At 37.4% G+C, this 12666-nt stretch overlaps 1 protein-coding gene across 2 annotated transcripts in view; it reads right to left on the bottom strand.

The window, feature by feature from the left end:
• PDS5A (PDS5 cohesin associated factor A) overlaps nucleotides 1-12666 on the bottom strand; it is an 80239-nt gene that overhangs the window by 44592 nt on the left and 22981 nt on the right. For both annotated transcript variants that reach the window (XM_069014244.1, XM_069014246.1), the window contains exons 3-6: nucleotides 3960-4163; nucleotides 3458-3544; nucleotides 2572-2669; nucleotides 1945-2071 (exon numbers count right to left, since the gene is read on the bottom strand). In XM_069014244.1, coding sequence (XP_068870345.1) covers nucleotides 1945-2071; nucleotides 2572-2669; nucleotides 3458-3544; nucleotides 3960-4163 — 516 coding nt within the window. The remainder of the gene's footprint in view (nucleotides 1-1944; nucleotides 2072-2571; nucleotides 2670-3457; nucleotides 3545-3959; nucleotides 4164-12666) is intronic.

Here is a 12666-nt window from a genome sequence, read left to right as displayed (position 1 = left end):
TCAAGTCTTGCCAGACTGATACTTTTCTTACATCATAGCAGAGAATGACTGGTATTTGACTGCTTTACACAGACCTAAAAGCACTGCTACTGAATGCATTCTACAAGAGAATAAACTGTGCTCTTAAGGCTACAGTGCTTCTGATTTACATATCTAAAGACAAGCAATATAATCACAGAATTTTCTAGGGGATCTGTTCATGAAAGGAGAACATAGTTAAAACAATCAAACTCTACTAGGCAGATTAGACAAAAGAACTTTCTGTTTGTTTTTTTTGATCTGAACTAACATAGTAAAGAAGTAGTTTAAGTGCTGTTGTTAGAGGAAACAAAGTAACACAGACCAACATACTGACCAAATTACAATACTGAGCACTGACTTACTTGCTCAGTCCATGACCAAGAGCCGGTAAGAGTGGCACCAGTCCTCTAAGTGATACTATATATGCCTTACAACCCAATATTTACACCAAGTTTATCTCCATCTTTATCAGAGCCTTGCTTGAGAATTTTCTTCATGAGGCAAAACTATAACAATGTTAATGCTAAAAGATCACATTCACTTTTACTTTGCCTAAACCAAGTAGTCACAACACACTGTTAGGTTGTACAAGGTTTTACTTGGCCTTTGTACCCTCAGAGCAGCATCCACCATTGTTGATAGCATCACCTGACATACATATTGCCACTCTCTGCTCCCATTCCTGGTATCTAATGCCTATAATTCATTAGAAGCAACTTACAAAGAACAGTGTACTTTCAGAAGGACTCTTGTTACAAGAGGCCTCTCTGTGTCAGCAGTTTCAATAAGACATTATCTCACTGCTGTCAATAAAAATGATTTGATAGAATGGCATTCTTGTCTCATGATTATGACAGAAGGAATGCAAACCCATCTCAGACAATAGATACTTTTATATGCCTGATGAGATTTCGCAGGTAAATGACAATGGCCACAGCTTAGTCAATCCCATGCTACACATTTCCATGAATTCTCCCTCTTTATGCAACCAAAGGAATAATTCCTGCTTTTATGTACTAATTTAACTTTAATTATGTAGTCATGGATGGACCTGCCTTAATTTTTGTTACTACTTTCAATTAACAAATGAACAAACAGAAACACATACTTGGTAATCAGAGCACAGTTCATCTGCTGTAACTAATAACTGAAACTTACAGTACTCCATAGTATTTTTGGTAAGGACAAGTGTTTTAGGAAGGGAATTTTCTTGGTCAATGTAAGGCATCACCAGCCTGCATCTCATTTTCCCTTATTTCACAGCTGAAGGAGTTCTGTTTATTCTCTTTTCAAATTTATTAAGGCGTTACAGAGATGGTACTTTAAAAGCTCAAGTGCAGACTCTGACACCCTCTCTGAGGAAGAGCTTGTATAAAATTCTTCTAGGAAGGGGAGTGTGTGTGTGTGTGTGTGTGTGTATTATGTGTCACTTTGTCCCTTATAAGTGAATTAAATGGAGAAAAACAATGGAAGGGGTGGGCAGCATAACTAGGAAGGTGGAGCAAAGCCTGACTGGCAAGCTGAGGAGAACAGCAAGGCACCACAGAAGTCTTGGGGATATCTTCCCCATCCCCCTTTTTTCTAATTAAAAAATACTTCACATCTTCTCTATTAAAAAAACCCCAACATATCCCAAAAGCAAAACAACCAACTACGCACAGATCCTCAAGATACAATGTTTACCTATTATATTTGCTTGAAAACACTTTATTTATGTTTCAGTAGAGATCCTGAGGTGGCACAATCTCTTTGTGTCAATACCTAGACACAGGTAATGAACAGCACCAGGCAATTCCCAAATGAATGTGAAAAAATAAAACAGTCATGATAGCTAAAGTGTATAAGAGATAAACAACATGCAAAAAGTAATAAGACTTATTGTTATTATAACAGTATACTACGAGAATGTTTTACTTGGCAGACCTTGTGTGCAGGAATGAGGTTAATCAAAATTGAGTCCAGCAGCTCCTGAGTTACTCCATCGCCTTCCATGATGATAGAACTCATCAAATCCAGCATATGCATTTGTACCTTCTGGTTGTGGCTATTACTAAGATCATAAAAAATATTACCAATATGAAATTCTCAGACCCTGACAAATACTAACAGTAAAATCAAGAAACAATATCTAATGCCACAAATATATGTCCAGTTTGCTCTCCCTTACATTCTCCACATCTCAAAACTATTTTATGTGCCTTTCCTCTCTTATGGAAAGGTTAAAAAACCTAGAACAACCTAGCTCTGCCTAAAGAGAATCAAAATAAAAAAAGGACAGTAACAACCAATACAAAAATGTAGATAAACTAATCAGAATGAAGTATACTGTTGTAACATGGACAACAAATTTTAAAACACATTTACTTTCAGACACACACCCCTCCATAATGTCAGCAGTTCACATTGATTTTCTTTCCCTGTAGCTCTTTATTTAGAGAAATAAAGACTTCTGCTGAGACATATTTATCTGTAGACTATGCTATGATTCAGTCTACCCCCAAACCTGATGTTATTTTGACAGTTCAATATAATGGAAGTGATTCAACTTACTTGATAACTGAAAAAAGAGTCCTAAAAAGCTGAATAAAAATTTCATTGCAATCTTCCAACTCAAAGCAGATGTTGTAAGATTTGACCCAAGCTAAATTCTAGAACAAAAATTAGGATATTCAGGCTAGTACAACTTCACATTAAGTCACACAAATATAATCATGTTAGTTACATATTTTTTTCTATTTAAGGAAAAATAATATACTATAGATGCAAATGCTTTGGGGAAAGAGACTGGATATTTGCTTTGCATATAAAGAGCTCCTAACACGGAGGGGCTTTGCAAGATATATCCAGAAAAAAACTAAATACAGAATAATCTGATTTCTTAAGTATAAAAGCTGATTGACAGAATGGCAATATAGTAAGACCCTATTTTTTCTGCATGCTGTGAAACAATACAATTTAAACCATCATGTTTTAAACATCAAATATCTTGTTTAGAAATGAGAAACTATTTCTAAAAGCACACGGAACCCCACCACTCAGTTACTGTCAAGAGTATGGTTTTGCAATGTTTTTAAAGCAAAAACCTTACATTCCTTCTCCCATCCCCAATATAGACACATTTGCATTTTAACCAGCATTTGAAACTTTCTCTCTTAATAAAAAAACCCTCAATGTATGGAATTGTAAGATAAAGGCTAAATGTTAATAAATACCAATTGTTTTAACATGTCTTCAACTACAGACTGATGAACTAATTAAATGCCAACAGCATTATAAGTATTAAAAGAAGCAATTCACTGAACTTTAATGAGACTGGTGTGATTTACAGAATAAAATAAATTTGCCAAGCATACTGGCACATCAGGAGAAAGACTGATTACACTTCTTAGCTTACAGAGCTAATACCATCTACTGAAAGTTACAACTATTGTGTTACCTCTAATAAGTAAAAGTATCTGTTAAATTGAGGGCTCTTCGTGTCCTCCAAGCCTTTTAATTGTCTTGTAATAAACAAGAATATGTCCTGTCAAAAAAAAAAGTTTACAAGCTTGATTCAGCAGAAAGTAAAAATACAATCCTTTAGTAGTGACATCTACCTACATTTTCAAACTCATAACATGAGAACATTAAATTGTCTTCTTTAGGCACTGACAGAAATCTATCACCAACACAGATACTGGCCATCTAGCATTCCTTTACACATCTCTGGCCCTTTAGTATTATACTGACTTACAGGATTAAAGAAACATCTCTTTAATAAAACTGAAAATCAGTATATAGGGGAATAAAAACATTTTTTTCTGTTTGTTTTTTGGGTTTTTTGTTTTGGCAGGTGGACTGTTTGGTTCATTTGGGGTTTTTTGGGGGAGGGGGTGGTTTATATTTTTCTCAGTAAGAATAAGGTAGGAGAAAAGCCTTTAGTTTATGAAACATTTTACCTTAAGTTTGTCATGGGAAGTATATGGAGCTTCAGGAGCATAGATACGAAAGATATCAGCCAAGCAACAAGCTACAAGGAGGCGCACATCTTTATTGGGATTCCTGAGGAAGAATTCAGATGCAAGGTGCAAGGCTAATGGGAGATACTGCTGCTTCTCATCTTCAGAGTCCTGGTCCATATCCATGAAGGTTTTTACCACCATCTGAAAAACACCAGAAAAAAAAATTGAGCTCTTTCTGCTTTTATTCCTTTTTACTAAACAAGACTTTTTAAAAGGATGCAGTGCTATCAATGTATGTTCTGCTGCATAATCACAGTTAGTACTTGTACAGTTAGGACAAATATGAGAAAAAGGGAAGTGTTAATCTGATACTTAAAGGTTTATTGATATTTTAGATTAAGACACTGAGAACCATGTTGCAGTTCTGCTTATATTGTCAATCTTGACCTGGTACAGCTCAGAAACTGCTGTGCACAGATCGAGGTTGGAGATGGCAGCATCTCTTCCTCAAAGCAGTCCCACTGCAATTCGAAGTGAGGACTCACCTCAGTATGAATAGTGCAAGGGGCTGTACACATGGCTACAGTACAATGCAGCTGCTTTAGAGCTATGCCAGGACTAGAGGAGCCTAAGAAGCCACTCTTAATACTCTGCCTCTATTGAGGCACAGACCTCACAAAGTATTTTATATATGCACAACCTTTTTATCTAGTTTAAACAAACTAGATACTGGATAATTTAATCCCTCATGTAGAGTAAGTCTTAACACTACAGATCTACTCCTTCTGCATACTCAGAGTTGCATCTTTAGCCTTATCAACACTATGTAAAAATTTAACCACATGGTTTTCTTGTTTCTTCTAGCACAGCTAAGAACTAATAATTGCTATGAAATGCCACCAAAATAGTTTATTTTTAATTATTACACAACCCCAGTTAATTGAAGCTTCTCAACACAATGATTTGGCAAAACTGAAAGTAAGAATTAAGTTTGAAGAAATAAAAAGTTTCAGATTTAACTTTTTGAATAATGTCTGTTAAAGGATGAGAATGACTTCTAGGACGTCAGCACAGAATAGGCAGATGTGCCAGAGACTCTTAGTAGGACCTTAGTGAAATCAGTCTTTGTTCCATTCCTCCATGTCACTTGAGCATCCTCAGAGTTAAAACTGTGAAGGACAGCCACACTGCATACCAACAGGATTTGGTATGCCCACTACAGACACAGCATACAAAGTACACACAATAGAGATACAAGAGAGAACACAGAATGATAAACCTTGATGGGTCAAATTCACCTCTAAAATAATAACACTAAAACACAAAAGAAGACTGAGCTCACACAGCTAATAAATACATCTCTTACTCTAACCAGATTTTTTTTGTTACGGTGTCATACAAATGATTCTAGGGTTGCTTCTCCATTATTAATCATGTCCCTGCTTCCAACATGAAAGTGATGTCTTTAAGCTTTCTCTCCTTCCTGAGTTTTGAAATATAGTTTTAAATCCAGTAGATCTTATAAATTAAAATAAATGTTTGACAGCAACCTTTCCTATAGTACATTACTTAAAAATCCTCCTCCATTTCTACAAATGTACAAGTATAATCCAATTTGCCACAAAGACAAAAAAGAGGAGACAAGAACAGAGAGGAAAAAAACCCTACACAGCAACAAACAGAAAAAAAGAGAACTTTACATCTACAGCCCAGAAAGGTACAATTTGTATCTTATTGGTCCATTTCCTTAAAAATATTCTTAAGCTATGTTTTAAAACCATCTTTCTACTGACAACTCAGGTCTGCCTGTTACAGGGCCATTTGTCACTGTGTCCTGGGGTGCATCAGGCACAGCACTGCCAGCTGGTCAAGGGAGGGGATTGTCCTGCTCTGCGCTGGTGTGGCCTCACCTGGAGTCCTGGACAGCTAGAAATTGACCTGCTAAAACAATCTGCTAATGAAAATGAAAATCTAAAATAAACTCTAGATACAAAAGGCTAAAAGGCCAAATAATTTAAGGTTTTTAATGTCCAAACTGGAAACCAGTCATTATCATGCTAAGACAGTTTTTACTCCTGAAAAATGTGATCAAACTGTAACAGGAACTCACTAATTTTTCAAATTACAGTAGTACTGTCTAACTGAAATCTGCCTGTACAGTTGAAACTATCTAGAACACTAATATTCATTTATATAAAAATAATACAGACTTCGCAGCTTTCATCACAAAACCTGTTACTGTACTCTGTGCAAAAAGCAGGAGACAAAAAAGTATTCTTTAACAATATTAATGTAACAGCATCCATTCTTTTCCAAACAACAAAGCAGTCAATTTAAATACTAATTCTAGCAAATGTAAACAGAATACAACTATGCACATTTATGATTAAATTAATTCTGCATTGCTCTTGATTGAATGCATGTCCATTAATTTGTCAGATACTGGTACTTTAGTTAGCTTGAAAAAATGAAAGTATTGTAACTATTCTAGAAATTGACTTTATTGCCATTTTTACCACACTGCCCTGAAATTCTAATTATCAGAGCAAGATTTTACTCTCGCAGGCTCTGCAAACATGCAAGTGAAATGACTGGATTATAACGTTGAAGAAATGCAAATGCCTTCATTCAAACTAGCAAGAACAGCTAAATGAAGACTGCTGAAATCACTCTCAGCACGTTATGAACGTATTGAAAGTGAAAAGTTAAAGCTTTCAGGAAGGTGTTCATCTGATTGTATCAACCATGCAGTGAGCAAGCCAGTCACTCTTGGTTACCCTTTCACCTACCAGAGAGAAATACACAGACCCTGAGTTCAAGCACAGATGTCTATGATGACATCTACAGATGGTGGCCCAGTTTTGCCCCGGAACTCTCCACCAACCATGAAAACAGCTCAGTGTGACTAGAGGCCTGAAATGAGGAGGAACGAGAGGAACAATACCTGCAGCTTCTTGTGAGACTGTCAACCTTTCAACAGCACTGAAACATACACGAGAGGTTGCCAAAGGGCTGTTCATACATACACTGCCCATGTCTCACATGCAGCTTACATGGGGCCTGTTTTCAAAGACAAAATCAGCCTGGTAGCTTGCCCTTATGTGACTCAGCTGTGGCTCTTGTGCAAGACCTATGCCTCAGACAGGAATAGTAACTTTTGCTGTTCAGATCTGCAGGATTTAGGAAAACGGTTTGCTGGATCAGGAAGCCCATCTACTGCCGAAACACACTGATGACTTCAGTATTATAGGGAGGAGAGCTATATAAACACCAAGAGAGGACAGGGTAATCAGTATAGATAGTGAAAAGACTCAAACCAGCACCTGGAGAGAGAAAGAAGCAGGGAGATCTAGAAAAGCCTAGCTGCAGTTGGCAGGACAAGCACAAACCTCCAAGCCAGTCACAGCAGGGGGAAGGTGTGTGCACGTTGCATTTATTTTACTGTTCTTACACCATCTTATTCATAGGGTTCCAAAGCAGTAATGTCTAGCAACCCTTGTCTTGTAAAAAGACCAGGGAAAGATACTCAGTATTTAAAAGATTCCTTTGCAATCACTGAAAGAAGAAATTCAACAATTGAGAGAATTTGACACCATTTGTTGTAAAAGGGATGATATTTCAAATTAACTTCAGTACTAGCATTAAATACAAAAGATATTTGAAAGTAAAACTTAACCAAATGGATGTGAACCCAGATGACAATTCAAGGAGAGATGCCAAGAAAACACTGAAAACACAGCACACCCAAATAATGTAACTCTGCCATCACAATGTTTTTACGTTTTTCCTCACATGATTTATGCAGCACTATAGGTGATTCTTGCCATTAACTATTAATAATAAATTATAATTTTGTCTCAGATCTTATAGTAAAACATAGCAAAATGTTTCACAGACGTGTCTCTGAAAAAAATACTTCCATGTGGTGCAGATTTAGGATGAGAAGTCTTTGTTGGCCTCAGATACAGTCCTACCTCCTATCTATCAGCCAGAAGCATCAAACAAAACATGAAAAAAAGAGACTTTAAAGTGTGGAGAAAAAGAAAATAAATAAAAACATCCGAATCAGGAGAACCAGATGATTGTTATTTCAAAATCTTTAAATTCCTGACAAATGAAATAAGAAATGTAGTAAGTAAGGTTTTGTTGGCTTTTCTTTAAACAACAAGCAAAATAATACCAAACAACAAACTATACACCCACCCACCATCACCACCTCCCCCCCCAAGCTAAAACCCAAACAAGGGAGATACCAACTAAGCAGAGAGCACCAAATATTGATGTAATAATTAAGAAATGACATCCTGCCAATACATCCAACAGGCTGACACCAATAGAATTTTATAATACAAACCAAACCTGGAAAGGGTAAATAAACCCAGAAATCAAGAAAAACAGGATAACACATAAAAAGCAAATTACTTTGATAACCCTCATTTCAAAACAGCTCATGCCTTCAATAAAGATAATCAATACGCTACACAAGACCGACCATGACCAGAAACTTAGTTTGAGTGTCAAGAACAGCATCACACTGCGCCACATCACACTGCGCCACATCACACTGAGCCACATGGAAAATGAGGAGCTTGAAAGAAATGAAAATTAAGCCAATATTATCTCCTTAGCCCCTTCCTTAAGTGATAAACTTAAAGAACCTTTTGAAACGGAATGAAATTATTGGTGGACAACGGTGTTATAAGTGACCCTATTTCCATAAAAAACTGTGGTGTAAGGAGTAGGAATTGATGGTGATGTCACAGTTACAGAATGGCAGTAAAGGACAGAATACTCTATGAGAAGAACAGAAATACCAAAAAATCACCACTGGTAAATCCTTATATGCTTAGTGCTTAAATCCAAGACCTTATGCTATTAAGAGCTTATCTGCTGTAAACAACAGAGGAGGAGAAAGATGGACATTTAGTAAGCAGTTGTAAAGAATTTATGAGCCAACAACAGGCTATGTACATGAAAACAATGAAAATGCAATTGCAGGAAATGACAGAAGAAAGGAAAAAACAGCACTACAACTCATGAAATGCTAAAAATACTAGATGCTGACTGTAAACACATTACTTAATCCTGATTATCCTCATTAATTAAAAAAAAAAAAATTAAAAATGAGGTACAGAAGGTATCTGCCAAAGGAGTCTTAAATGCCTTTTCTTGTAAGGAGACATTTACCAGACTGTGCTAATTAAAAACAACAGCTGAAAACCTCTCTTTGGGGCCAGTCCTGTTTAATATCTCTACTGATGATCTGGACTAAGGGATTGGGTGCACCCTCAGGAAATTCACAGATGACACCAAGTTGGGTGGGAGTGTTGTCTGCTGGAGGGCAGAAGGCTCTGCAGAAGGACCTGGACAGGACAGACTGATGGGCCAAGGCCAGTGCTATGAGGTTCAACAAGGCCCACTGCCAGGTCCTGCACTTGGGTCACAACAACCCCAGGCAGTGCTACAGACTGGGGCAGAGCTGCTGGAAAGCTGCTCAGCGGAAAAGGACCTGGGGGTGCTGGTGAACAGCTGCTGAACATGAGCCAGCTGTGCCCAGGTGGCCAAGAAGGCCAATGGCACCTGGCCTGTGTCAGCAACAGTGTGGCCAGCAGGACCAGGGCAGTGACTGTCCCACTATACTTGGCACTGGTGAGGCCACACCTTGAATTCTGTTTCTGATTCTGGGCCACTCAGTTCCGGAAAGACTTTAAAGTGCTGGAGCAAGTTGAGAGAAGGGCAATGCCCCACTTTCACTACAAATTCTTTAATCTATACTCTCTGACAAGACATTTAACTGGCTTTGGATAACCTGGGAAAGGGAAAAAAGAAAATTAAAAGTTGAACAAAAGATGATATAAAGTATATTGTACACTCTATAGGGCAAAGATTATTTGCTTTCTTCTTTATATCCTGCACACCACGTGAAGCCAATGAACAGGGTCTGCAGATGTGATTACATCTCATATGATACATTTGTAAAGTTAATGCAGCAACAGCAATGTAGCCAAGTGATACCTCTCTGATTGGGCAAAGAGTTTAACTGGCTATTCTTCCCCTGGGGACTGACCTACACTAGGGCTTTGGTCGTTTGGCTGGAACTCCAAAGCAATCACAAGCAAAGAAATCACAGATTGTAATTTACCACTACATTCTCACTGGTGAAACAGCATATTCTGTATTATTTTACCTACATCAAGCAAGTCAGTCTATTTTCCAAGAGCTTAGATACTAAATTGATCTGACATATGAAAAAGCAGAAAGAGGGACTACTACTTGTAATAAAAGCAGCATATGGAGCAGATAGTTCATGGATTACTTGAAGTAACTTCCTTGATACACATTTTGAAGTAACTACAAAATGAATTCAAGCATCACATAAATGGGACAAGTATTGTTACCAAATTGGGAGAGGGGTTGTACAATTACCCACGTATCTTCATAATCAACACACAGTAGAATTACAGTTCTGTAGTAAAGCTGTAAGATTCCTCACAGTAACATGAATGCAACAGAAGGGGGGAACAAGGCAAATAAAATGAGAAAAATCAGATCCCTTAATCCAAAGTAATTTTCATGGCACAAATCAGAACATGCTTTTTAAATAACGCTTGAATATTTTGCTCTGCAAAAATCAGTCATGTAACATTGACATCTTGGTTACAGCAACTCATATGGACTGCTGCAAGGAAAAGTTCCAAGAAAGTATGCATCTCAAGATTACAATGGTGCAAAAGGAAGCAAAACTCTGTCCTTCCTGCCCGGCAGAAGATAATCCTAATGCCGTTAATCACTGCGTGTAATAAATCTTGTACTCTTTGGCTGTGAACAAGTCCATGGGAAAAATCAGACTCATGATGTGCAAAGAAAATACTACATGCCTTTTCTTATCACTACAACCTTGTCAAAATATATTTTGCTCAGCACTAAGTATTTTAGACAATAACAATGACTTAGTATTTTTATTAAAGCAGGATTTGGAAGATTCAAAACCATTTTTGTACACCCTCAGTTCCTTCACCACTATATGCAACAGTAATGTCTTTTTTCCTCCAAGTAAACGGTACTTTAAACCCAAGTCCATTTCTCTTGTGTTTAAGCAGGTACCAATATGCTTTATGTCAGAACAACCTGTAAGTTCATATATATTCACATTATTGCAACAATACGAAATCTTTATAATCTCTTCTTTCTTTTGAAATGAGGACTATTTGAAGTGATCACATTCAACCAAAATCGTAGCTATCTGGAGACAGGTTTGAACTGCATACTGCTCTGACTACTGGTTGGCAAACAGGTCTGAATTTCTGTCTGGTTTTGGCTCCACGTGACATGGGAGATCCCGTTTAGCCACTTGCAGCCACCATCTCCTTCTCCCTTTCCTATTACTCACCCTGCCTTACTTCTGGCCATGCAGTGCAAGCACACTTGTTGAACAACTCCGTGATTAAATTTAATTTACTGATCTGTCTGAAAAGACTCCTGGGAAAAGTCCTGGATAGTTTTTTGACAGGCATAGTTAAATCATAGACAGATCTGATACATTCCAGAACCAGCAGCAGGAAGGTAGTTAGACTTCAATGGCCAAAACCAGGAAGAGAAGAACTTAGTCTGCCAGTGCATAAACTTTTAACAAACAACCCAATAGTGGCACAAATTCTTAACCTTACAAGTGGCAAGCTCAGGAAGCGTGATATGGGCAGCTACAGATAGGCAAATCCTATTAGATCCCCAGAAAATTTACCTTTACCTCTCTTTAGTAAAAACTGGCATAAGATGTGATCAATAATCATTTTAAATTCAAGGTCTCAGAAATGTGTTGCCACAGTAATTTTCAGAACTTGTATCCAATGTATCAATTAACTTACTCATTTTAATTTAATAATCTGTTTCCTGGGTTTTTATCATGACCTGAGACAGCAGAGGTTTCCCATTTACACTTTTGGGCCACCACTTCCTTTGCCTTCCAGGTTCACACTATTCTCATATCCTCATCTCATACCTTTGGAGGCAAAGGTTCACTCCAACTTCAGTATTGCACAGGGCACATTCACACAGTATGCAAACGAGCATACACATATGATTCATAAAAGGGAAGCATAAGATAGTATTCACCATCTGGCTCCTTACCCAGCTCTAAATTCTATAAGGTTTTTCAACAGAAGCTGTTCAGTCAAAGATTTCATTGAGTAGCCTCAACTGATGCATCAGAATTCCCTCATATAGTCCTTTACAACCTCATGAAGTCATCATTTTATTTTCTCTCATTATTCCTCACTGTGCTTTAATCAACATTAAGCCTAAAAGCTCCCACTGAATCAATTCCACTCAAATTATTTGACTTAATACATACTCTGTGAAATTCTCCTTGGCTGTGACGAACAAAACCAACTCACCTCATCACATTTCCTGAACAGCTAAAAGGTTTTCAAGTGTGCAAAGTGCTACCTAACATTAGGTCACTGTATGGTTTGTCACCAACAAAAATTATTTCTTGATATCTGCTTTTTATTTACAAGCAGCTTTTGATGCATGACAGTACTTGTCAACCCAAGACCTTTTAAAATTATTTTAATGCAAGAAACATTGAGAAATTTTGTTAGTTTGGCGGCACCAATATTACAATCCCTGAGGTATTGTTACCCCAGCTTTAAACTGGTTCACACAATTTCTCTATGACACAAACTATAGTCACAATCAAATCCCA

This window comes from Aphelocoma coerulescens, chromosome 4 (genome assembly GCF_041296385.1).
Source record: "Aphelocoma coerulescens isolate FSJ_1873_10779 chromosome 4, UR_Acoe_1.0, whole genome shotgun sequence".
Classification (NCBI taxonomy): Eukaryota; Metazoa; Chordata; class Aves; order Passeriformes; family Corvidae; genus Aphelocoma; species Aphelocoma coerulescens.
Note: the sequence above shows the minus strand (reverse complement) of the source record. Positions and strands in the feature narration are given on the sequence as shown.